This window comes from Falco rusticolus, chromosome 7, assembly GCF_015220075.1.
Source record: "Falco rusticolus isolate bFalRus1 chromosome 7, bFalRus1.pri, whole genome shotgun sequence".
In the NCBI taxonomy this organism is placed as follows: domain Eukaryota; kingdom Metazoa; phylum Chordata; class Aves; order Falconiformes; family Falconidae; genus Falco; species Falco rusticolus.
The window spans coordinates 7,720,801-7,748,225 of record NC_051193.1 but is presented as its reverse complement, the minus strand read 5'-3'; the positions used below and the strand labels follow the sequence as shown (position 1 = coordinate 7,748,225).

The following is a 27,425-nucleotide window of genomic DNA, read 5'->3' as shown; positions in this document are numbered from 1 at the left end:
CTTCAGAAATCTGGAGACATAGAAAACATAGATTGTGACAAACAATCTATGTTTGTCACAGAATAACAAATCATAGAGCTGAAGCCAGTGTCTTTTAACTCGGGTGGCACAAGGCAAAAGGTCTGTGAGGGAAAGCAAGTCCAAAAATGGCATTTTTATAGCATCGTTCAGCCACATACTTCAGTGATCGCTGTAAATGTGAAAGAGGCTTTTGGAAAACCTAGGTGAGCAGCCTGCCGTTCATTACTACAAATGGTAAAATTGAAGTGCAGAGATTAAAACGAACACACAGTTGCCCAAATTAGAAAGTAGAACCCAGGTGTTGACTCCTGGGAGCCTTCCTATCCTAAGTGTTCCAGGGCTTAATTATTTTTAAAAAAGGAGATACAAGTATCAAAGTCAAAGAGGTGAAAAGTACATGGAAATGACAGGATGTTTGCAAAGAAACAGACTGACCTTTGCACTTCAGTCAGCTGGGAACATGGCTGCGACGTGGTGACAGGGTTTGAAGAGAGCGTCCCCAGTGCCTCACGTAAGTAGGCGCTCCATTGCCTGTCAGCACAGCCACCAAAAACTCCATAAGGTTGCCTCTCCTTTCGAATGGTTTTAAACACATACTAAAGTAGATTTGTACTTTCTTTACTCAACAGGACAAAGTGATCTCAGCCCATACAATGAGACTCCCAAAATGCAGATGTCACACAACCGCACTGCACATCATTGGATTTCAGCACATTGTCACGATCAGCTGAAGCTGTGCACTTTCCCCGACTCCCCATGTCACACACAGACCAGAGGTCTGGCTGTACCATGCTCCAGGGCCTAGTCTGATGCAGCACTGCTGTGTGACCTTGCCAGTGTTTTACTGAGAAAATTCTTAAGCTATGAGAAAGTATCCAAGCTAAAGTCATGAAAGATAAGAAGCTAAAGACACAGAAGTGCTGTTGTTGGGATGACAGTAATTAGCTGGTGAAAGATTCAAGAGAAAAGATATATAAGGAAAGAAAAGCAGAAATGCTAAGATAGCTCAGTAATGCTGAGGATCAGCTCATACCAACAAATGGCAGAGACCAGCTTTCCCCAGTGTATTGGAAACTTCCTGGCCAGGTAAGACTCATCAGTTTTCTTAGCAAGAATGGTAAACATATTACTGTTTGGCCCAGTAATCTGTTAGCCCTAGCTATCTATTTTGCATATTGGCTGATAAATAATTACTTAAATTGTGTGTATCCTGCTTGCAGAGTCTCTTTGTGCATGATAAATGACACCTGAACAAAAGCTACCCATTGATCGTGAGTTGCATGCTCTCTTGCTAATGTACTTTCTCCCTGCATTAAACTATTATAAACAATTAAAAATAAAATGTAAAAGTCTGTTCATGCACAGCAGTTAGTTTTTGCTAATACTGCAAGAAGACCAGAATAGAAATTATAACAGTCACCCAACAGCTTGACTACAATGAAATGATATACAATTTCAAATTTTTCATTATTGCTAAGCACTGGGTATACACCAATGGTATCAATTGCAGAAGAACTAATACAAATAAGGCAACAACATAAAATATATAACATTTTCTATCCAAAAAAAAAAGGTAAACGAAAGTGCCATTACATTTTTTCATTCACATAGAGTTTGTTATAGAAGAGGCATTGGTCCACAGGGAATAGCAAGTTTTACACAAAAATCCTGTCTCCTCTCTCTTTTTGTGACATTGCATTCCATCTACCTAAAGACCAGCTTTAGTCTTTCCTGAGGATCATTTATTTTTATTAGAAAAGAAATATAGGATGTTAGATCCCAAAAACTCTATTTAAAGTCCCATTACAGTATAATGTTAAATAGCCTCTCCCTCCTCTCATTAAATGTTGAGCAGCTGAGATAAAAATTGGAATATATTAAACACTCCCACTTAACAGTTTGAAACACTGGTCAGTGCCTGTCAATAACAAGAAATTAAACAATCTATACGTAAGTAATAATAAAAGAGATAAAAATTAAAGAGCTGTTTCTAAATGAAAGGCCATATTCAGTTCCTGTTACCATCAGCACTAAAAAGCTCTTCAAGCAGTATTCTGGCAGGTCTGCAATGTGGTCAGAATGCATTTGCAGAAAATACGTCTTTCTCTTACTCGGCAGTTGAAATAATTTTTAAATGTATCAGACAGCTGTACAGAAAAATACTCAAGGTGATAACCAGGGCTTTCATAGTTGAGTTGCTTCCATTTCTTCTTTACCTCAAGATGAGTGCCTTGCCAATCACATTTGTCTATAGCAAGAAGAAAAACAACCAGTGTTCAGCTGAGTCAGCTGTGTCTCTGACTTGCCTTCAAATACCCAGGGCTTGGTTTCTTAATTATGGATGGGGAGATGAATTCGCACAGACCTCAAATATCCAGTGACCTGGGTAACTATTGTTACAGTCAATATATGCATATGACTGCTAGTATTAAAGCTACAATCATACTTTCACAAAAATTTCAAGCATAGCTTTGACTTCAGCTGAAGAAATGGTAAAGCAAAAAAAGGTTTAATTTCTGAATAAAATTCTCGGTAGAACTTAGGCCTAACCATAAGATTTTTAAATTCTTTTTTGAACTACCATATCCTTTATTTTCTGCTTGCTACAGAAATTTAATGCAGCTGCAATACATGCATTATTCCTCCAAGTATACTACCATGCACATAAAGCATGAGAACAAAGCAATCAATTAAATCAGTGCAAAAACTAATTTCAGTGCACTCTGTCAAATTCCTGGTTTACTCAAACCACCAGCATTCCTCCCACATTTCAACAAGTATATAACAACACTGGAAAGGTCTTGGAATCTCTACTACCATATCACCAAACCTCTAATTTTGGAAAGGGACTAAACTGTTGGAAGACAATGCTTAAATGAAAGTCATTAAAGTGTCAGGGTGTGTGGGGGGGTGTGTGGATGTCCCCCCAATTTTCTGCTATCAGCTTCTTCATGAAGGATTACTGAAATAATCTTCCTTGGTTTCTATTTTTTCTAGTCTCTTTAGAGTAGATAACAGTTGTTTCAGAGTGCATGGATCTAATGGACATATCTATGCTACACAAAAGTATCTAATAAAATACCTAGTACTTTACAGCATTCAAGCAATACCCTTCATATATATCTACAAAGCAGCTATAATGTCCCAAGCAAACCACATAATTTCTCATGCAGGAAATTAATTAAGCAACTATAGACCTTAAATCTTGCTTTATTCCTTGCATGTGCTTTGTTCATTAGACCACCCTGTACTTAGATTTAATCACCGAAAAAAAAAAAAAAAGGCAGCACAAATCAGAAATAACTAGGAGAAGACTGGTATGTCATTGTCCTGTTCAGTGTCACAGGAAGAGTTCTACTAACTGGTCACACAGAAAAATTATTTGGTAAAAACTGACACGGGAGAATGAAAGATGAATTTTTAGATGTAATTCACAGATGTCAGTGGCAGATTTTGCCTTATTTAAAACTGCAGAAGAGTCTGTGTTTATTGTATTAGCTGCTCCTTCAGCCTCAGTAGCTAGCAAAAGTTAATTTTGCAACTTGTGTTAGTCAGGGAAAGAAATGGATGGAGGAATCAGGGTCTTTATATTTAAAAGAATACACCAGTTCCTTTGTGTCTCAGAATAGGAGGATTTAAATGACCCACAGCTCATAGCTCCAAACCTCATTCAGCCACCAATCAATCCCAGAGGTTTCTTCAGAGATTTTTTTTTTTTTTTTCTCTTTCCTAAGGTCTCACAATTACCAGCTCTCTTGAGATTATATAGTGGCTTTCTATTCTTAGCTTCCCTTCCCTCTCTCTCTCTCTCACATGCACACACATACACTTCCTACTCAAAACAAGACCCAGCGAAACCCTCTGCCCACATAGTTATAATTCCCAAGAGAACTTTCATATGCTTTTGTTTTGGGCAGTGACAATGTGCATATGTTTTGATTTCAGCCCCCCCCATTGGTTCTCATGCTTCAGTTTAATGAAGACAGACCAGCTATTAAACTCGCTAGTTTCAGCAAGCTATAACCCAGCTTCTGGAGTTCCTTTGACCTTGTGAGATTTTTGAACACATAGCTTATTCAAGGATATTACCAAGTAAATATTTTGGTTTAGCAAATATACATGTTTTCCTATTGGTGTTTGGTTTTAAAAGTGTAAGGTGCTAGAACTCTTTTACAAAAAGCATAAGATAAAGATCAAGATTAGTAAATTAGATAACTGGTATAAGAACGAACAGCAAAGTTACCCCTGAGTTTTTTAAGTAATAAAAAGTTTAAGAACAGTGCAAATAGACAGATATGTTTTTGTAGTTGTCATTCCTCATTATTAAAGTGAATTACAACTGTGTTAAAAATAGAATATCCACAGAGATATAATAAAATTGATTCAATTTTCTGTTTACTTGTACATAAATAGGTTTCTAATGAAAAATATTGCTGAATATTTTGCAAGAAGTTTCTTTAAGCCTTTCCTCCTCTTGCTAAATACAGTTGCATGCCTGAAGAAAGGAAAAGAAGTTTGGGGCAGTCCCAGTCAGTCAGCCAGTCAGTCAGCCTTCTATCTTTAATACAGAGCCGTAACAATTTTTGCTTTGAAAGTTACATGAATCAGAAATCAGCCCTTTCATTTGAATCCAGACACATCACAGCTTGGAGAAAACAAGGTGCCCCAAATGAAGAAGTTTGCCACAGACACATGAATTATAATACTGTTTGGAACTGAAAGACAACAAGATTTCACCTTCTGAAGCATAGATTTAATGGATTCAAATTCCAGCACTGTGGTTGTAACTGGTAAGATTTTTATTTTTATTCATCTTTTAGCTAGCTACAGTATGCACACATGCTTGAACTTTGTTGTAAACAGTTCCCTGGAGGGAAAAACAGTAGCAAATGGTCATACTAACAACTCCAAATGGAAAATAACTTGCTGCTGTGCCTTCCTCAGAAAAATCAGATGCATGTCAGAGGAAACAGACTGCAGTCTGCCCTCTTTACTGCCATCCAGTTTGGTTTGTTGTTCATTCTCCCCATGTTTTAATCTTTGTTGACATTCTCTCTGATCCAAACCACATAGCTCAAGGCAGTGCAGGCTAGTATTAGATAAAGCTTACCCAAAAGGAGCTCTGAAGCAAGAAAACCGGGTTGCATCACAAAGTCACATAGTCAGTGTCCAGAATTAGAGCAACACATGGCAAGTTTCAGGGTCTCAGTTTCATGGCAAGGTAAGGCAGTTTTAAACAGGAGATGCTGCCTCATCACTGCTAGATCATTAAATTTAAATATACCGAAGGAGCATGCCTGAACATGCAGCACACACACAAGGGACCAGATTTGGCATTTCTCTTGCTGGCTATAACTAGTGCTGAATCACAGTGGCAGAACCACCAGCTAGAAACTTCTGAGCTTTAAAATGTTAAAGCTCTTAAGGAATGCTGCAACTCGCTGTTCCTCTTGTTGCCACTGGCTCATCTAAAAGCAATCATTACACATTTCTTGACATGTGAGTTGCTGGATAATTTTCCACTGCAGGTCATCTGAGGACATAGGAATGAGGTTGAAGCTACATCAAAGAGATTCGCATCTTGCTGTTTTCAATTAAACACTTTTTTTTTTTTTTAATAGCTGCAAGATGGGCAGAACTAGTTTGGCTTGCTCTAGACATAACTGGCATTGAGCTGAATGGGAGTGCAGGAGACAGCAAGAGGTATTTGCTAACCTCTTAAAAGGCTGATAATCTGGTTCTATCCCATGATATTTACGGCACGTACCCTTGATGTGCACACTTCTTAGCATCCTATTAGTTTTTTCCCCCCCTTAGATAGTGATTTAGGTGCAGAAATATACTTGTTCAAATAATTGTAGACTAGTGTGTTCCATTAAAGACACAGGTGCATCTTTACGAGATTAATTACAGAGATCATCACAGCATGCCTCTTGTCACATTTTCACCTGCCCATAATATAAACCTGCTGGCAGTGAGCCCAGTTTTTTATATAGTGCCTGATACTGTTCACTCAATTAGGTCTCCAAGTTGTTGCAGGTATTTCAGTACTGTAAAACTCTTACATTTAGTAATTTCTTTTCATAGAACAATTTTATCCTAAGCAGTAGTTTCTTACGGCCACCAGTGAGATGCATGTGTTTAATTGTGACCTTTATTGTTATAATTCTACAGTTCTGCACACACAGGTACAGAAACACACACAACAACTACAGCTTCAAAATGGAGTAGGCATCACCCTCATTTTGCGCTGAAAGCAGAGTGGGACCAGTGAGGTTGTGAGGTTTTGTGTTCCCTGTTAATGTGAAATGAGTCTTGTTTCCCCGATTCCCTCTCCATAGTACCAACTCGAACCTGGGGAAAACACCGTCAAAAATATCAGCACCATCAGGCTTTTCATAATATAAAAAAAGAAAAGACTGAGCAGTTATGATATAAGTATTAACAAATTGAGAAATGCTTAAAGCCTAGCATTAATTTTCCTGCCACCCAGCCTTGGCAATACTCTGCATTAAGAACAGTCATAGAGATTAATAAAGATAGTGGGAGATTACCATCAAACTTTTTCATGACAAAATACCCATCTAGCTCTAAATGAGATGTTTTGCCTTTTTATTTAAAAAAAGCATTTCACCAAAAACAAAAGAATGCATAAAATTAAGTGTAGTACTTTGGACTCAAAGAGTCCTTTTACCTTTCCTCCTCTCTTTTCCTGTGGGAAAAAAGTGAAGGAAGAGATTTTGCCCCGCACCACAAAAAGCCCATTTTCCCTGACAGAAAAGTTAAGTTTCCATTACTTGGGGTTAAAAAAAAAAAAAAAAATCACAAACGAAATAGTATTTTACTCTTTCAGAAATCTTCATTAAATATGCATATCTTCATCTTCATGAGCTTTAACAATAAGAATGGTACATTGACTGTGATCTGGGAGTATTTAACACCAGATCTTTTGGTAGCAGTATTTCTATGGATGATTATCCTTGCCCAAAATAATCATTTACATGGTCTGTCCTATTGGCTCCAGTGTATTTGCCAGCTTCAGTTAAGGTTATCTCATAAGAAAGCCTTGACATGAATGAAGATTGCAGGATTAGTTCTTATGTTAGCGCATATAAAAAATGAAAATACTATTCCCTGAAGTGTTATAAAGGCTAAATCACTCCATCTCCATAACCAAAAAATACGAAGATAAAGAACAAATATGTGTGTGCATACATGCCGGCACCTAAGCTACAATTGCAAAGCACACATGGGTTAAAATCACCTTTCTTTCTTTTCAGGTTTTGGTCCATTTAGACAATACCTGGTTAATTCTAGCTGGGAAGCTGTGAAGGTAAGCATAAAAAAGCGGAGGGAGGGATTTCATGAAGATCCCAATGCAAACTGTTTTCAGGCTTTCCATTTCCTTCAAAAAAGTCAATTTTCATGACTCGTTAAACAGAATTGTGCCTTATGGAGAACACTCCCAACATGGAAGAAAAAGGATAATTAAGAAGTGAAATGTAATTTTATTTGCAAGATTTTTTTTTTTGTGCTATTTAAGCACTTTTCAAAATATTATCTTTGATTTTTAAAAAAAGGGTATTTTTTTAACCCGGGTGCCTTCTCTGCAGTTAATGCATATGCCACAGGTTATCTCTCTCTTTAGTAAACACATCATCTCATACCACAACGCATTGTATCATGCCTGTGCAAGGTGATTTCTTTCTCATACAAGTGTAACCTATTGAGTTCTTACTGCCTACTTCAGGAACACAAAACCTAAAGCATGACAATTCTAAGTATGTGTTCACATTTCCGTGTAGTCTTCCACTTTCAAATGACAGTGAAGTCTGTAGTTAAAACTGAAAACAAGGTGATTTGGATTCCTTCCCCCTCCATACAGCTTGAAAAGCAGTTACAGGTCTAAGAGTCTTGAAAGTTCCTGTGTATTTCCTAAATATATGTATTAGAACAAATTTAGCTGGGTGATACAAAGACGTGGCTTGGATACTTGGCTTTCAGCATAAACTTTTCTGTATAGAATTGTTTATTTTTAAATTATTCTTTGTGTGAACCCACATTTTGTGGGACACACCAGAAGTTTCTATAGATAGATGGATTTTTCAGGAACAACGTTACTTGTCTTTTAAAGTATTATCTAAGTTTTAACAGTAACGTAACTTCTGTCTTTAAATATGTCTCACAAAATAATACATACAACCATTGTACGTAAGAGTATGTCTGCTGCAATTAAATAGTTTACTAGTTTGCTATTTTAGTACTCTAGCTCAATATAAAGTACGAAAGGTCATATCATTGCATGTATGTTCAGACAGTTAGGAAGAGCTGCAGAGATTTGCTGAGTATGCATACAAGTCACATGTAAGGTTAATTCATTCTCCCTAGCCCAGACAATGGCCTTTCCTTGAGTTCAGTTACTCTCATAAGGTATTTATGAACAGAGTTATTTTGAGAGGGTCTTTCACACAAGTTCTCAGCAATTCCAAGGTAGGAAGAAGGTTAACACAATGAAATCTGAAACTAGTTGCAGAGTAGTCAAGATAGTAAAACTGAATTAGAACATTGGTCCAATATCTGCAAGAAACAATAGATACTACTGGTAAAAATGGAAAGTAAGACATTTAAAACAAACTGAGGGGACTATGTTCTATTACAGAGACTGAAATTAGCCCATAAATATTTAAATTCTTCTGGACACTGAAACGAAAAAGGTAGCTGTAAGAAAGCATTAATAGTGATAGAAAGATAATCATATTACAAGTTTTGGTGACAGCTACTGAAGATCTGTCTTGAAAATTAAGTGCAGTCACAGCAAGAAGATTGAAAAACAAGGAGCTAGTACATTTTTCCAAAGACCAAAGCTATAGCAACTCTACCAAACCATACGTATTTTTGATTCTAATTTTGTTGGGTGAAGACCACTGCGTGCAACTTGGTGTTTGGTAGAAGAAATCTATTACCCACTCAAAGTCATGAGGGACGTTATCTTTGCAGGCTAACAAGAAACAAAAATACTTCTGTGATACCTTTCCATACCCCAGTCATCACAGGAGACCCATAAATTATCTTAACTCCAACTTAACACGTGCCCTAAACCGCAAATATTTGTCAGTTGACAATGTTCTCACTCATTATTTCCTGATCCCTATTGGTTTTAATTTTGGGTGCAAGATCATCCTCTTCCGGCTGAAAATAAAAATCATTCTTTATCTGCAAGCAAAACAGCCTAAAGTGAAAACACAGGATGAGATGAGTTTTCTGTAACAATGCCATGTGCTGGCTACACCAGGAAGTTAAATATCAAGGGCTACAGCATTCCATAACGACACAGATGTCAGTCCTTGCGTACGGAGGAGAACAAACCCTTTTCCCTCTGATGCGATACCCTCTGTGTGGAATTAAGTTGCATTCATACTAGAGATTCTGCTTTAGTTTCCTATTCCCTGGCAAAGGTGGTTAATCCAGACAATTCAGAGAAATTTGCTGCAAATCTGGAAGTACTTTGAATTTTGATAGGCTTCCCCACGCTAAACAGCAATCTCACGGTATTGTTCCATTGGCCTTGTTCATAAGAGTAGCCCTATGGTCTTTGGGAAGCTTATGCACATCTATTAAAGATAGCAAAATTTAGTATTTACAGCTGGAAGTAATCCTGTCTTGGCTTGGGGTTCCTGCATGGATCACTAAATTGACATAAAGCCCTCCTGCCGAGGATCTTTTCTGAGAACCAAGCAAAAGTGCACTCAGACTCATCCTTGAGAAAGTACTGAGCAGCCAGAGCTCAGCTACTAAACATGATTGCTCAGGCTTAATGCCTTTGTAGCATTACCCAGAGCTATCTTAATTAGAACCTCAAAATGAACTGGTTCCTTATCAAAAGCTTGGATACTGTGGCACACTCAGTGATGTTGTAACGCTGATACATGTAATTCAAGGGTTCACATCCCAGAAGGGTCATACCAGAAACATCCAAAACCCTGTAAAAATACATGTAACAGGAGTTCCCGGGCCCTAATTCTCAAAGCATAGCCTTGCTTCCCGTGGTTTTTTGCAGCCTTTGCCAAAGAGCAATAGCTTCCCTTCTGTGAGCAACACTTAATGCACAACTGCTTCTTTAAAATCCCCATTAGCAGCTTCCCTGCAAGATGCTGTGGCACTCTGCCTTGCCTATGGATCAGCTGTTTTCCTGAACCTCTTTTCTTGCCATAGGGAGGATCAGAGGTCGATCCAGAGAGCACACAGACCATTCCAATGGTTGCGTCCCTTCTATGACCTCCTTGGGCGCTCAGAAAAATACTTGTGTGATATTATTTCTCTTACAAAGTAACTATTCACTACTACTGTTTTTGGTGAATAAGCCAATTTCCATTTTCTGAAATCCCCGGGAATCAGATGATAAATGTTAATCTCTATTTCTGTTGTTTTAGACAGCGTATTTGTTCTGCATTCTTGGATTTCTTACCAATACTGTGTAGCAGTGCATTGTCCCACATTGCCCGTTTTATCATATGAAAAAATAATTGTCCAAGAACGTGAGGAGCACCCTGGTTTTGCATGAACCCAAGTTCTCATCACAGCACCACCCAGTACACACAAGGCATTCACGAGCATGGCATCCACGGAGTTGGAGTCCTCATTCCTCAGCAAGTACCCCTCCAGTGTTCAGGGAAAAGAGGATAGTCCGATGGCTCTGAAAGTACAGGTGAACGTGTCAGTTCAGGGTGATCGAGAAAAGCTTCAGAGCTTTTATAGACACTGTCACATGGCCCAATATGGTTGTCTAGCACTAGTAAGACAGCTTCTCCTTCAGAAACCTGTCTCACTAAGTTCTTCATGGTTCTCAAACTCCATTCATCTCCTAAAACACGCAGGAAGGCTCCACCACCAGCAGCCTTAACTGTGGAAGTGCAGGACATTCTCTCTTAAACGAAAACACCACCAAGTATTTACTTCACTTTTGCTGACAGATCACATTGAGTTACCATGATGCGTTAGTTCTTCAGCACCATACGGGACCCTCAGAATCCCACATCCCCCGAATTATTTATTCCACATTCCACATTGATGGGGTCATCTAATAACCCTTGATCTGACCCTGCTTCTGTGTAGCCTGCAGAAACTCCTGTCTGTGACTTGGCAGCTACATAACCTATCAGGGCAGCCTACCATCAAGGTCAGAGTCCCCAGTTAATAGGGCACAAATGTAAGTTGAGTGACAACATTCATAGTAATTAAACTGTTAGTGCAAAGAACAGGTCACATTTCCAACTGCTTCTGGGAACTGTGTTTGCTATCGGGAGATGAGGATCAGATCTCTGAGTGCAGTTTTTCATCCTGCCACTAACCATGTGGTCTTTGGAGATTTGTCATTTAATCTGTCTGTCTCTCCCTCTCCGCTTTAGTTTCATCACCTGTGAAACTAAGGAGACATTGCTATTTAGTGCCTTCATTTCTGTTCTGGAACTGTCTGACATCCCTAAAGCTTTAAAAAAAGGTTTCTGCAGGATTAAAAAAAAAAAAAGAAAGAAAACAAAAAAAGGGAATAAAACCACTGAACAAACAAACAAAGAAACTTTGTTAGCAACATACTTGCAGACTGACTGGGTCAACTGGTAACTTCCGGTTTTCTTTCTGCACCAAGGCAAGCCTTTTTGAATGAGGTTCACAAAATTAACACAGGCAGCCCCCTGCGCCCCTCCCCAGCAACCCAAACTGATGAAAACTCAGGCAAACTCAGTAAAATTTTCTAGAAGTTGAAGTTGCTTCTAACGCCCTGTGTGACACAAACCCACTGCATCTGAGCACTGTTCTGTGCAAATCACTTCTCTTTGGGGAGGGCCGTGTAACAACGTGGGCCAGAAGTCCAGTAAACTGAGCCTATGACCACAACTCAGCAGCAACTCAAGGTCATCAGCTGATAATGCTGGATTTGATTTCCCTTTTAGAAGAAATTACCGAAGAATCTTCATGCTTTCTTTTGAACCACTTTTCATACAAAAAGGTCCTCCAAAACTTTTGTCCTCCTTTGAAGTTTCCTTTGCTGTTTCAACTACAAGACAAGCACTGGTTTACTGAACTAACTGACCAGTTCTCATTTCCAGATGCAGTTATTCTCCTTTAACCATCTCCAGTCTCTCACCTTAAACACAAAAATGGTTTTGGTTAAGGCTGAGACTTGGCCAAGTCAAGGAACAACCCTTGTTTTTTCTTCTACATTTGCACAACATCTGGTTTAATGGGGTGTAAGCCCATAGTTAGGATTCTTAGACAACAAAGTAATACACATTACTGGCAACATGCTGAAAGCGCTTAGGACATAGTGAACTATCTTCCTTTGACATAAATTCTCAGCCCTTTGCTATTAGCCAGCTTCTGGTTTTGTCCTGCACAGAAGTATTTCTGCATGTTTCTCCCATGACAAACGGTGACAAGAGAACCTGAGTCCAGAGAGCACGAGGAGAACATCCTAACAACTTACTGCAGCTCTCCACATTCTGTACCAAAGTTATGGGTAGTCGAGTCCTCTAGGCCTTACATTTAAAAAGGAAGAATCTCATTAAAATTAATTTTAAGAATCTCATTAAAATTAAAGATGCTTTAGAAAAGAAAATGCTAATTGTGAGCCAGCTGGGGTTTTCTTTTTTGGATGCTAAGACACAGTACATCATTCTTAGGCAAGATGATGCAATGGTCTCTTAAAGACTGTCAGCGCCCAGAGGAAAAAAGGCTGGCACTGTTCTCTAAATGTGTTTACTTCCCTGCAGGCATTGTTTCCTTGCTTGTGTCAAATAGTGTATTGAGCATAGCTAATCAATGCTTCCGCTGACAAGAACATTGGAACAGTTTATATAGGAAGCCAGTGTTGAAGGGCAAATTTCCCAGTTAGCACAGCTTAGAACTGTGGGCCTCATCCACATGAGTATCCATAGTGAGTCATGAAAACTGAAGACAACAACAACGTTCAGTGAGAAGTTACAGGTTTCTTGGGCTAACCAGGTACCTCTGCTGCTGACGTTTTGCCTACACCCCCCTCAGAAACTTCATCTGTACCCTCCTTTGGTAGTGATCTACTCAAACGCAACTGGGATTTTCAGCCATCATTTTAGTTCTGTGGGACCAAGCTTTCTACCTCAGATGCATTCCTTCTGCATCCTGACATTGCAGCTGCCTGTCTTCTATTTAGAGGCTTATGCCTTGTTAGCCCTGTTCCACCAACAAAATAAATTCCAAGTCATTTCCACATGACATTTATTCTTCAGAACATCTTCCAACAATGTGGGCAGTCTGCTGCTCTGAAGGGTGCCTTAGTTCCTTTCACTTCAATTCTGGGCATAATTTTTTGTTTTCTTTAGGAAAATGACAAAGAAAAAGAAAATGACAGAGAAATAACATCCCAGTACGTAACATTTCCTTTTACTAGAGAAACATATTCTAGACCAAAAAAGAAATTAAACTCATTCTAAATATGACTCTCCTTGGCAAGTCACCGCCAGCACAGCTTACCTGAACCAGTTCAAGCCAGCAGGTCACGTGTCACTGGAGCAGACAGCTCCTTCGTCTCTTGATAGTGCAGGTTTACCTACTAGAACTTTCAGAGGAACATCTCATACCTGTATCAAAGCCTATTTAGATGCTTTCAAGCATGGACCTTTTCTGAGAGATTTGGTATTTCATGGCTCCCCAGGCAATACCACTCCCACCCATTGGAGACCAAGTATCCCTTTGGAAAACACAACAATGGCTCCACATGGATATAACATTAGGAAATTGTTTTGCATATTTTAGTCTCTTCCAGCTAAAAAAGGGGGAGCTAGCACAAAACAAATGACTCTCACTGCAGACCAATGTTTAGAAGCACAGGTTTAGACAACATTACATTGCTCTTTCAGATGTTTTCTCAGTTGGATCAGCCTCATTTCTTTACCACAGTCTGAGAAATCCAATGCTCCTGTAAGTCCATGGTGGCTTTTTTGTAAACACAGGAGCTGTCCAAGAGAGGCCTTGGTAAAAACATCAGTCTCCATATCATGCAGCTACCGGTGGTTTACCAAAAAGCAAAGGAGCAAGTCTTCAAGATATGGACAACTCTTCAGCCACTGGTAAGTAATTGGAAAGTTACAGAAATTGTTCCCTTCATGAGCATTACTGTTCTCTGTGGATCTTTAAAAAGATCTCCGAGAGAGTACTGCACAGTATGTGCATCAGACAACTCTGAAAAGCAACTATTAAAACTGTGATAAAGGTTTCAAACTGAAATTTGGAGCACACAATAATTAGCATGCTGGTTTAACCCCATGCCATTTAAACAACATAACCACATGCTGAAAACAGGGGGGGGGGGGGGGGGGGGGGAATCCACCGTAAACTGCAAAAACAATACCGCAGCTCTGAAGTCCTGAGCTGACTAGACACAACAAAAACAAACTACAGCATAATTTTGTTCTCATTTATAATCTCTTATCGAAGATTTCTTTAGGCATCAGCTACAGCAAGACTCCCTACCTTGAAGCTTGGCACTATTGCATTACATGTTTTTAAAAACAGGTCTCATTTTTAATTTCCTGTTATTCACTCTGGTGGGAAAAAAACAGCTTACTGTTCACGTTGGGCTGGCTTCATCTGCCAAAGCACTCATCATCCTTGAGCAGTGTGGGAAGAACAAAGGCTACCAAGAGAGAGATGCTTGTGGTTTTCACCCAGAAGGTGCCTGTTGCATGGTAGATGGCCCAGAAAAGATTGAATCTACAATTAATATGAAGACTCTCTGGAAAAACATTTCAGTGGAAGGCATTGATATCACCTTTTCCAGAGATGCGGGAAGGTAAACCTTGCGTATCGGGGTCTCACAGTAAAAGCAGAAGTAACTCGATCAGCCCATTTAACCTCAAAGAATCTTTGCAATGACTTTTCCTCCAACCAAAATCACTTTGAAAGCAAGGTCTTCAGAAAGGTAAAAGTATGAAATTGGGATACATTTAAATGTTATGTAAAGCAGCCTTCATGAAAAACTACAGCCAGTAGATTATTTTTCCATGGATTTGTAAATTCCAAAAGAAACAAGTTTCAACACAGCATACCCTGTGATTAACAACCCCAGTAAGCCTGAGCTATTAAGAAAGTCTGAAAGCAATACTGACTAGTAGCAGATTTTAATCTATTTTTCCCAACTGGGAGGGATACCAAATGTAAATACATACACTGAAGAACAGAGCAATTACATGCACCTTTAGAACGATGTCTGTGATCTCATTATGTGTTTCAGTAGTACTGAGGCAATTTTCTATTATGCTGGCCTTCATTTAAAAGGAAAACAAAGAAAACAGTAAGTGATCTCATTTAAAAAAATCAGCTAAATCTCAGCCCTTAATTTCAGGATTTGCACCTGCTAGTTAGAAGGTAGGGTGATAAGAAAAAAACCCTCCAGATGGTGAGACTGTATGACTTACACAAAAAACTGTATTACTAGGCTGTAGTTTCCAGTGGGCTGTGTTACCTTTCCCATCTCACATAGCTTACAGAAGCTTGTAAAAGAATGGATGTCTTGTGATTTTTTTATTTAAAGTTCCTTCTGGGTGGGTGTCTGAGAAACCAAACCATCAGATAAGGAACATTTGTTTCTCAAACAAGGTTTATTTCAGCATTTCTTTTATTTGCATGTTTTTAGTAATTTAATAAACCAGATCTGATTTGGCTACTTAATGAATATTTAAATTTAATCAAAGTTTACTGTTCCTTAATTCAGGTTTCTGGTTTTGTTTTGTTCATAATATTGCAGGTATATCTGTGATTACACCTACTACACTTCCCTGTATTATGGCAATGGAAGAGCAGCTTTCATCCATGTGCCTCCATTATCCAGATCAGTAACAGCAGACTTTCTAGGAAAAGCATTACAGACAATTATCTTAGAGATGTTAAAACAGTGTGCAGAAGAAAGAGAGTAAGATGGATGATGTAAGAAAGAAAGAACAAAACCCCGAAAGATTTCTTAGAATGCAATTCCTTACCTTTTAAATGAAGTGAATCCCAAAATTTTGTAAACCCCTACATCAAGGATTTTACATTCTGTGTTATTTTCAGTGAAATTTCCTTACAAAAACCAAACAAGTGCTTACAGCTCTTGCTGGTGTAAAAAGCTTGAGAGAAAAAGCAAATGATTAGCGGTCTGTATTGCTAACAATGGTAAAGTTGCTTCAGATTTAAGATAGCGTGAAACTGGATTGAAAACATTTTAGATGCTTAATCCCAGTTCTGATAGAAACATTATTAAAGACCTGCTGAACCAAGCTGGCTACTTACAGCCGTAAGGACCTTCAGCACCGGATGGATGGAACAGAGGTTCCCCTCAGCCCCTGTCCAAATCCAGAGACACAGGCCAGCCATATGAAGTGCCTACATTAAAAAAAAAAACTTAAATATGGGGGAAAACAAAACACATGTAGGGATCCTCTTATGAAGTTTTACAGTTATCTTCGTGACCTGCTGTAAATGCTTGTTTCCGCATCAAAAACGGGCTGGGAACCCAGGGCAACTTAAAAAAAAAAAAAAAAAGTAAAGAAAAAGCTGGAACCCGGTAAAAGCTAAAAAGCTATTAGTAACTCGGGCTTCAACTGCTTGAAAACACCACTTACCCCAAATTCTCAGTGCCTGTCCGAAAGGAGAACACCATCGTCCTTCCACAGAGCACAGCACAAAGACAAGTCTTTCAGGAGAACGGGTCATGGCTATTCATGGACCTGCGCGTCAAAATCGGAAAGCTACCTTCTCCCAGGAAAGGCAACTGCTGAAGGCCGGTGCTGTGGGAAGCGTTACGGCATGCAATGCTACTGACAAAACAGGAACCACATGAGACCTCAAATTGTAAGACGTGGAACGGGTCAGGGACAGACCACTGCTGTGCCTCCCGCGCCAGGCCGGGCTCCTCCCTGCCCACGCACAGCTCTGAACAGGAGCCCCGCGCCCTGGAAGCTGGGCACGGCACAGGAGTGCTGCACCGCCCCTTCGGTGCACCGGGAATGTCAACGCACGCTCTCTTTGCTGATCTTGCTAGCACCGTGACAAGGCAAGGACGAGATAAAATGGGCAGGTAATTTTCAAAAACGGTCACTGCAACAGGACAGCAGCAGCTTGATCTGGACACCTGGGATTTCTCCAGGGAAACAAAAGCCCGTTCCTCAGGCATCATGTCAGCAAAACGGACAACCAACAAACCCGACAGCGCCGACAGCTGATGAAGCTCTGGGCTACCACTGTACCTTATTTCAGTCAACACTTTGATGGCAAGAGTCAGAGGAACCAGAAACGCCAAGATAATGCTCATTTTCTTGCCACTTGCCTTTTCCAATGACTGTTACAGAAAGCTGACAACCACATGCTGGATGGCTGAATGCCTCATCTAGGGATTGCTGTAAGGGTAAATAAATAGGTTTTCTTCAAATAAATAAAAAATAATGCAAATGCTTACCTTATCAAAGGGAAGTACCTACTGCAAAACACTACTCCAAGTCCCATGGAAAAAGCGCCCACAAGCTTGGTCTCACTGGACAAAAATACTTTTGATTTCAACACAACATAATGGAAGTACTGACCTCTACAAGATTTATTCAGAGTAGCTCAATTAAATGTAACTAGAAAGGGTAGAAGAAAACCAGAGAAGATTTACTCTGAATTTTCTAACCTGTACTTGCTTTGGTTAAGGAGCAACAAATTCAGAAACGGGCAAATGCATACAGAATTCTTTTATTTAACTTAAATCATGTAGTACTGAAACTACTAGAAAAAAGCAGAGTAAGAGAAACTAAAGGAGCCTTAGCTTCAGCCATTCAAAATAGACAAAGTTTCTTCTTTTCATAATGTAAAGAATCCCGAGTATATCGCAATAACAGGAATAAATTCTTACAACAGAATATACAAAAACATTTTGAAATTTTTTTTTTATCTACTGATTCATTTTAATATAAACACAGGAATTTCTTTAGGAATAATTTATACACAGCAAGTCTTTTCATGTAATAAATTGGCCATGTTATTGTTTAATTTTCTCTTAAAAAAATTTAAACAAGAAAAATCGGAAAATGTATTTGCAACTGCATCCATTCCTTAGCACTTTCTAGTTTTGTTTTTGTCCCAGAGGTAGACAACTCTGGCCAATCCTTTCATCTCAAACCTCACTGGTTCAGAAAACAGAAGAGCTGATTTTTAAACAGTATCTAAATCATCAGAACCCTTCAGCAATGTGGTTAGTCAAATTTGGGAGGGTGAAGGTGAAGGGATCTTCAATATTCTTAAATAAAAATAAATAGGGACCCTGCCCTGCTCATTTCAACAGAGCTTCAAATGGTGCTCAACATCTTTAGAGGCTGCACACAAACTCTTAAAGTGATACCTGCAAATAGTTCTTCAATAGTAATTATGAAAACTGTCTTCCCTCTTTCTCTTATGCAGTCACATCCTTCAAACCACATGGCCACCGTGAAGCAGGTGCTGAACAGCACAAGTGAGACTGGGTAGCAGCAAACCCCGTTCTGTTTCCCTGACCAGTGAGGTTCTTGTAATCCATTAAGTTAACTGCCCTAGACAGTAAAGTGAAATGACCAGTTAAGATGATCCCACCCCAACCAGAGGGCTCTGGAAGACCAGGATACTGAAGATACAGAACATTTCCCCAACTCCTTTATATTCGTTCGCTGTATACTGGGACACAAAGCTTGGGCGGGTAGGGGGAGAAGGACAAGCCATGAATTGGACAAGTTAGCGATCCTTTTTGGCATATTGTAAAGCTAGCTAGTAAACTGGTACCATGAAAAAAAACCTGATAACAGACAGACACACCCATACACAGACACAGAAAAGTGCCCTTAAATTATATTTTAGGCATTTATAAACTACAAACATTTTATAAAATTATTCTACGTACTTACAAAATGCAATGAAACATTTAATTAGTTCTTGTAAACCAGATCTTCGTCAACTGACTACCCGTAATCTACTGGACTTAAAGCCCTATTGAAAATGCTAATGGATTACTAATCAACGAAACGCATACAACAACAAAAAAAAAAAAAAAAGAAAAGATGAGCACACACGCATATGCACACACACAAACTACACAAACTAGTGATAGTCTTAAGGTACTTGCAAAACAGACCAACTGCAAGTCGAGACCGCTTCATACAGACTGATGGCAACAACCATCACACTCCTGGTAATGAATTCAGCGCTCCAGCTGGGAAGTCAGAGGTTTATTTACAAGTACCAACGATCAGAATTGTGATACCTGAGCTCTGACACTGTCCCACATATTAAGCTCAGGAAACTACCTCCAACTCCTGCCAAGCCCTGTGTCTCTGTAAATACCCATCTCCATCTCTTTGTGTTCGCGTGTCTCCACGCAAACACTTCTCAATTCTGATTTACCTGGCTGGGCCCTATTTCAGGGGCCATCCACCGGCCCTGAGCACCCAGCGCCTGAACTGAGGCATCCTTCAAAGCCCTCCTACCTATTTACAGTTCTGTATCTTCAGCACCCCTGGCCACTAGTGTTGTTTCTACACATCATTCTTAAATTCTTGTCTGCACAGCTACTCATGGGTTAAGTTGCAACATCTGGCTTTTATCACTGGTTAGTAAGGAGTGGATCCCTTGCACCTTCCTCCACTGTTGTTCAGCCCAGTGATTAAATACATGGTTGACAAACAACATAAGAATAACAGGAAACAAGTGTTACTTATCCTAATGGAATGAAAAGGGTTTCAATATATATCTATATTATAGATATACATATGCAGATATATATATGTATATATAGATATATATGTATGGAGTTATACCAACAATAGGAGTGTCATTCACTTAGACTCAGCTTGTACCGAACACCCCTCAGCAGTTCCCAAGGACCCGGCAGCAGTTCCACCTGGTGACCAGTTGTCCTGGGCATACTGGGCTTGCTTTCCTTTGTTTTTAAAGGCCAAGAGGAGCATCAGTGCGAACAGGCCTAGAATCATCCATCACTTAGAACCAGCTTTAAAGAGCAGAGGCATCACGCCGAGAAAGGCTTGGTGCCCATGGGCTGGCCTCGCTTTCCATCGCGCTCGGCTTGTGTGTCTAGTTTAGCGCTCCCCCAAAAGAGCACCTTATTTAGTACCACGCAGCTGACACTTCTGTGTTTACATGGGAGCCACATTCCTTTGCAACCAAACTACCTTCTGTGCCACCGAGCAGCTTTTAAATGCGAGTCAGGTGAAAGCAATGGCCGAGCACTAAACCCAAAGCTGCCTGCTCCCCGCAGTGACGCCAATTTGTTATCCTACTTCATTAAAACATCTTGGTACCATTTGTCACAATGCTGGTTTTCAGGGCTGGGTGGGCTTTTGTTTTCAATTTACAAACAAACTGGATTACTTTAACTTTATTCAAACATAGCTGAAGTTCTAAATAAATTTTCCATACCAGACAAGCCAGTGGTCTCAGGGAAGAACAACATTACAAACCATATTATGACTCTATCAAGCCAACATTAATTCTCAGTTGTTCACATGCACAAACAACTTGATTTACTGTCCAAGGGAAGGCTGCATGAAAAACCCATGTGAATAAAGCTATTCAAAATGCACAAAACACAACAACGACGACAAAAAAAAGCTATGGAAACAAACAGAACAAAAAAGGAATTAAGCTTGAATTGCAAACACAGAACGCAATGGTATCATGAAGGTGGTTTGGTCCAGGAGAGCTGACTGCCATCACGCGTGCGTATGTGATGCCACGTGACTGTCTTCTACTGAAGTGCTTTTTGAAAAGTTTATCATGATGGGTGCTAAGTCATTAGTGTTTCTTCCTAATGCATTTTAAAACCACCTACATACAATTATAAAAACCAGTAACTCGGACAGTTTTAACAAAACCCTCCTAGCCAGCTGAAAGATCTGAGGATCTCCAGTTGTGGTAATCAGTATGTGCAAGAGAGGGGAAGAGCCACTGCACCAAAGGGTCACCGGAACTTAATATAACATGGCAAACCAAAACAACCTAGGAAAAACTTTAAATTTTGCCGGGTTCTCGGGGCTGGAGAGAAATGCTCCCTCTGAAAACTCTGTAGTCCTTAACCACAGCACTGTGCATGCACGAGGCCTCATACAACCCGAAGTAGCCAAGCACCGCATTATTCAGATACCACAAGCAACACCTGCACGAACAGCTGCCAGAGCTGGAAAAAGAGAAACATTATACATCAAGTTGATGGCAAGCTCGTGTTAGTCCTGTGTGCTTGTAAACCAGTTACACGCTGTCAGAGGGCAGTTAAAATGCGATGGCTGGTCCATCAGAATCCACAGTTATGAAGCATATAAACGGGGGAAGAAAAGGGAACTGGATTTTTACTGGCACGTTAAAAGAAATCAATTCAATGTTAGTTGTGGAAAAAAAAAAAAAAAATCAGTGCTCTCATCAAACAGAAGCAGCAAAGATCCAAAGCTGTAAACTCGATGTAGTAGTATCAACAGGCAGCCTGTGACAGGTTTTTTCACTGTTTTTTCGGTCAGGAAAGCAATGCTGTTGCTGTACGAGCCAATTTATTTTTAGGTGCTGATTCAGCCAAATGTCTTTTTGGTGCTTGTGGCATCTGAGGAAAAACTGGCAAGAATGACTTAGCCCATTCTACAGGCCAAACAGGAAGACCATTCCCTTTACTCCAGTACTTCTTCTGGACCTTCAAACATTGTAAACAATAGATTTCTGTAAAAGATTTCATCAAACGATCTGAAGTCCTCTTATCAGGTCAGCTACGCCTCCGGCTCATCTAAACACACAGCATTTTGTTGCTGACCTGAGGACTGCCGTGACAGCACATTAAAAAGCCTTCGTGTTTCCTTAACAGAATGGTCACCCTAAGTCAGACAGCTCTTGGATTTCTCCACACAATGATGAATCTGAACCAAAAAGTTGGGAGAAACTCCTTGGAATTGAGGCAAATATCCTGAAGTGACCCTTTGTGACAGGCAGTGACTGTTCCCCTCCAGAACCTAGAGCATGTGGTATATGGAGTGAGAGGTTACCAGTATCAACGGCATTTATTGGCTGCTGAGAGATGTGAGATGTATTTTTTTTATATACACACATATAAAAAAAATAAGAGTGAGGTAGATAAATGTTTGAAAAAAAATCAAAAACTGTCCCCTGTCATACTCAAAAACCCTTATCTCAGTATTTAGATTTATTATGGGGCATCTCTACAGTGATTTAAACTGATATCACAAAATAAATAAGAAATCCTACATAGAATACCTTCTTAATTAACTTTTTTGTCTTTTTCATTTTTAAAAGGGAAAAATAACTACGGGACAGAGGCAAGAGAAGATAATGGGACCTAAACTACACAAGCAAAAAGCACTACAAACTTTTTAAAATCTCCAGTCAAAACTAGCAATCAGTATATTTTAATTCTTTGTTCTTACTCAAAAGATTTAAACATTTCCATCCCAGAACCACCTCTTCACTGCCATCATTTGGTTGGATCAGTGCTAAACAAAGGCTTCGATGCTGTAACTAACGTAAGATGAGCAACTGGTATGGCTCCTTGGTTGTAGACTGTCTGATGGCCCCCTCCTTCCCCTTTCACCAAGGCTTCTGCAACTGAACAAACAAGCTTACTCATTTTCTTTTGTTCTGAGGTTTGGTCTATGATTTAAGCAACGAGCTTGCACTTGTACAGGTTTCCATAGCTGCCAACACTTAACCGTTTGCCAGCCAAGCCACTGGCCCCAGCTCCATGCTTTCTACCCAGCCCCATGGAAATGGCATGGTGGGTTTGGTTTGGTTTTGGTGGCGGGTTTATTTTGGTGGCTTGTTTTTGTCACCAAGGGCATGAAGTGCAGCCCAGGGTGCCCTCCGTGAGGGCTTCCTCATTAGGAAGGTGAGGAGCTGGGTTTTCTGGAGCCAAGCGTTCAATGGCCACCCTAAGAATGCCTGGCATCACCAGCTGCAACTGGTATAGCTCTTGTCCACAGGGTGGAAGGGTTAAAATAGTCTTCTGAAAAAAATCAATGACCCAAAAGCCTGGTGTCTGCTGTTGTACCCAACAAATTTTTTTTTTAAAAAAAAACCAACAAAAAAAAAAAACCAACAACAAACAACATATACTTGTGTGTGTGTGTCTGTGTGGGGAGTGTGTGTGTGGATGGGTGGGTGGATGTGTGCCACAACCAAAACAAGCGGGGAGGGAAGGAGGGGTAGGACCCTTGTACAACAATGAATATAAACACTGAACAAGAATGTACTAAATATTTAACCTTTTTTTTTCTGACCTGAGTTTGTATCATGCCTTGCACTGTAAGAGACTCGCATGCTGTCTGGGCAGAGGTTAGTGGGAAGGAAGGAAAACCAGGGTTTAAAAACACCACAGCACAGCACAGCTTGTGTTTCTGCGTGGGGTGTCCCTTCTTTCTCCATGTCCCCCTCAAAAGCCCTGTAGCCCACACAGCCAAGATGTTGTAAAACAACTAAGGGGGGGGTGGGGTGGGGAAGAGGAAATATATTTATAAAAAGGCATTAAACAGTTCATGGCAAATCATATGAAAGGTATCAGTTACTGGGAAGGAGGAAGTAAAAGTTACACACTATAGTAACAAAGCATAAGAAAATTTGTTGAAGTGGGAGGGAAGGGAAGGAGGGCAGACCTGAAGGTTTTCATAGATTAAATCCACAAAGATAAAGAACAAAAAAAATAGCAGCTTTTTTCTGTACAGACATATAGATGAGTATCTGAACCGTAAAAAAGTTATAAAAGTGACACAAAAGACAATGTGTATGCAAATGATCCATGGTCTAACATAGAACTGCAAGACCCTTCGAGAAGTCTTAATAATAAAGAGAAAAGGTCAACAAAGCATCATATACTTGAATCCGGTTACTGCTTTTTTTGTCTTCTCCAATTTATGTTTCTAGGTGTTTTTTTCCTTGCAAGCCTGTGAAGGAAGGCAGGCTGCAACGATGGAGATCTCTGCCGGTTATTTTCGTGTTTCATTTTTGGCGTGCAGTTAATTTTTTTTTTTTGTAGGAAATGTACATGTTTATTTAGCTCACCACTGCCAGTTTTGTCCAGAATTCATTGGGATGGGGACAGGAGTGGAGGGAGGGCTGTTTCTTAACCCCATCCCTTTTATCTTCTCCATCACAAGAAAAAAAAATAATCACATTTTGTCCAGTTTAGAAAAAAGATTTAGACAATTTGATTTTTTTTTTTTTTTAAATACCAGTGTATGATTGAATAGAATGTATTGGTCAGGATCTCTTTTAAACAGAGCAGTTGATTACTGTGCTCCTTCTATGCCTACAAAAAAAAAAAAAAACAACAACAAAAAAAACAACAAAAAACCCAAAGAGTTCAGTTTTTTGGCAAAATTTGGCAGCGTTGAAAATGTTAACAACCTTGGACGAATGATGGCCCTTTTTATTCTTTTACATGTTCCTAAAAAGATTAAAGAGCAACATTAAAAATCCAGTCTTTTTTAGTTTGTGGTGGGTTTTTTTCTTTTTTTTTGTATTTTTTTTTGTTTGGTTTTTTTTTTTTTTTTTTTTTTTTTTTTTTTATAAAGACCTACAGTGTTAGGCAGGTGCTTGCAAGGGTACCAGGGAGCCACCTGGCCTGCGATATCTTTGATCTGATAAAAGTGCTGTACGGTTGAACTTGCACGCAGATATGTTTCCCATTACGAAGCAAAGAGAGAGAGAGAGAGAAAGAAAGAGAAAGAAGAGAGAGGAGAGAGAGACATCAGATCTCAAGTTTTCTGTTGCTATTAAGTGTTAACATTAGAGTTTTAAAAGGCCAACTGTGCGCCCCATGAATGGAGTCCTTTACTGAAACAAACATCTGCTTGCATATTGAAAAAAGAAAAATACGATAACTTGTTTACTGAAAAAAAGGGTTCTCCCAAGTGCAGCTATGGCAGTTCTGAAGATCCACTGAGGTACAGTAGGCTTTTGAATATATTGTATTTTTCTTTCTTTCTTCCCCCAATGCACGTGTTTTTCTGTGTTTTATTTCTGTGAGATTCTGGTTCTAAGGATCAGCAGGCCGAAGACTGGGGCAACGGTAAGGCCCTCTCATTCTTGCGTCCCCCGTTCATGTGTGCGTACGGCTGTCTCTCCTCGAAGCTGGCCCGAAGGACCACCACACCTGGGCCGTTCTCGGCTTTGTGTCCTGAGTGCTTGTCAGTGGGTTGGAGGGTGGAGGAGGGATCTAAAGGAATGCTCTCCATGTTTTCAGTCTCCAGGTCAAGCTCCTCTGTATCCGGAGGCTTGTTCTCTTCACTGTAGAAGAAGGAGACCTCTTTGAATGCTGGATCCAGCTCGTCTTTAATGCTACCGATGATCTCCAGGAAGGAGGGCCTCATCTTCGGATTGTACTGCCAGCACATGCGCATCAGTTCAAACCTGCACAGGAAACACACAGCAAAGCCCGTTACTGAGGTGTTTTACGAGCCCTGGCTGGAGCCTAACCATCCGTGACCCAATCGGACCACGCGCTTTAGAAAATTGTTCAATTCTGATGGAAGACGAAGTGACAGAATTTTTACAGGCTGAGATCCCTGTGTCACATCTCGACCTCCTTTCCAATCACTGATTTACTTCTATAGCTCCTAGCGCAACCTCCTCTGCTCCCGTCCACACGCTCGCCCATGAACAGTCTTGTGGGTGCCTGACATCCAGAAGCATTTTGTACTTTTATTCTGAATTGACATTTCTCTCTTTTTCCTCCAAAATATCCTGTGCTTACTCAGCCATACAGCTACATGAGAGTGCCTCTCAGAGTATCTTTTTCAAACTACCAGTCCCTCTCCTATCAGTGTTGTCTTGGAGAGAATTAAAATAGGAAACACACAAAGTAAAGCACTGCTTTTTTTCCTCCTGAAGAACAAAAAATTACATTAAACTTAATTGTAATCCCCAAAAGACATTTGCCAATCTCAAAGACATTCTCTAATCTTTTATTTGAAAATTATGTTGTTTTCATTTATGGCCAGGGATGCATTAATATTTTAGGGAGTGTGAGATCATCTGTTTAAGCACATCCATGATTAGATCAGTACAACGTCCCATGCTGGCAAAACAAAACCACAAAATGAAACAGTAATACATACATAATGAAAACAGCATTTTCATGACACAGCAAAATTGGATATTCCTGAGAGATCACCCTGAGCTTTGAACACAACACAAGAAAGGATTTCACTGTTTGTGAAGGTGGAATAAGGATGACTTCTGTATAAGGCAGCACAAGTAATAAGACAAATTTAAATAAGAAAAGGAAGATTAACATTAATTCTTCAAGCCAATCCTCTGTGTAAACAGTACTCAGAGGAACATGCCGTGTGTAGGAAGTCGCCACTGGCCAAAACTACTACCTTCTGTAGTAGAATAAGAAAGGCTCTGAAAAAAACCACCGAAGACAACTCTTTCAGTTAAGGGAATGTACTGGAGAATCTTTCACGTACCCTCCAGCACTGCGACCTGCAGTCCCAGTACAGCCCCTTTCCTTGCCTGGCCAGCAGCCTGGTCCAGCGGCCAGCCTGGGTGCCTTTCCCCATCCCTGCCAGCCTTCCCGTCTAAGGTTACCCAGGGTCACCTAAGCCTTTAAGTTTGATTCTATAAAACAACAATACCATTTTCCTACCTGCCACAGATTTTCATAAAGCAAGCAAGCAATTCGATTTTATACTTTCATTATCCCTCACTGCCTTATGCCCCAGCAGCAGTTTACTAGATCTCTGCATCAGTGCACGGAATGGTTTTATTTCTTAATAAAAAGACAAAAACAAATGAACAAAAAAATCACTCCTTTTTTTGAGTAACACTTCAGTCCACCACAGAGTAACGTCTTACACAGTCTCCACAGTCCCTGCTCTAGAACAAACCTTTTGACAGAACTGTCATCGAGCTGGAAAACCCTGGACTCTGAAGCCTGCTGCTGTGCACCACTGCCCACCCACAGTGGGTCCGGAGCGTCTGGGAACCCTGGCCTGAAAAAAACCCAAAGGAAAACAATCCCCTCCCGCCAGAAACTCACTCCTTGGGCAATAGCGTTGCATTTCCTCACAGGGTGCACTGTTCTCAGCTGCTGCATTCGGGATGCAAACACTGCTGAGAGCCCGTAACCAAAACAAAGGCAATCTCATTTGAAGTGCATTTAAAGTCACAAATATTCCTGTTGGAGCTCAGCTGGCACAACTGTGCATGAACAAAAGTCAGCCACCTGAGCACAGCCTTGTGTCACCAAAAAAGAAGCTGGCAAAACCAGTCTGTGCTGGGCGAACTCCCCAGGTACTCAATCCTGTATTGTAACAGGCACGTAGACACGTAAACACTGCTAAACCAACCGCTTGTTTTTGAGTCTTTAATAAGTCTTT

The 27,425-nt window shown here is 40.1% G+C and overlaps 2 protein-coding genes across 3 annotated transcripts in view; one reads left to right on the top strand and one right to left on the bottom strand.

Moving 5' to 3' along the window:
• The first annotated feature begins 425 nt into the window (after positions 1-425).
• PGPEP1L (pyroglutamyl-peptidase I like) lies at positions 426-23,106 on the top strand. 2 transcript variants are annotated; one of them, XM_037393378.1, is made up of 6 exons: positions 426-1,107; positions 4,656-4,811; positions 7,302-7,354; positions 14,007-14,123; positions 14,616-14,845; positions 15,800-23,106. In XM_037393378.1, exons 2-6 carry the CDS (start codon positions 4,778-4,780, stop codon positions 15,966-15,968), a joined length of 603 nt encoding a protein of 200 aa, XP_037249275.1. In that variant the 5' UTR covers positions 426-1,107; positions 4,656-4,777; the 3' UTR covers positions 15,969-23,106. The 2 variants fall into 2 exon arrangements, with proteins under 2 accessions (XP_037249275.1, XP_037249276.1); XM_037393379.1 differs by lacking the exons at positions 426-1,107; positions 4,656-4,811; positions 7,302-7,354 and having other exon boundaries at positions 14,032-14,123; positions 14,491-14,845.
• The window catches only part of IGF1R (insulin like growth factor 1 receptor), a 195,684-nt gene continuing 186,006 nt past the window's right edge, over positions 17,748-27,425 (bottom strand). The window contains 1 exon segment of the mRNA XM_037393380.1: positions 17,748-25,452. Coding sequence (XP_037249277.1) covers positions 25,086-25,452 — 367 coding nt within the window. The 3' untranslated portion in view covers positions 17,748-25,085.

What these genes read in the sequence shown, in the direction of transcription:
- PGPEP1L (XM_037393378.1), top strand. Translation starts at nt 4,778, where the DNA reads ATGGATTCAAATTCCAGCACTGTGGTTGTAACTG. An exon ending in CAGCACTGTGGTTGTAACTG is followed by an intron (nt 4,812 to 7,301) that starts GTAAGATTTTTA and finishes CTTTCTTTTCAG; the next exon opens with GTTTTGGTCCATTTAGACAA. An exon ending in TTTTCCAGAGATGCGGGAAG is followed by an intron (nt 14,846 to 15,799) that starts GTAAACCTTGCG and finishes ATAATATTGCAG; the next exon opens with GTATATCTGTGATTACACCT.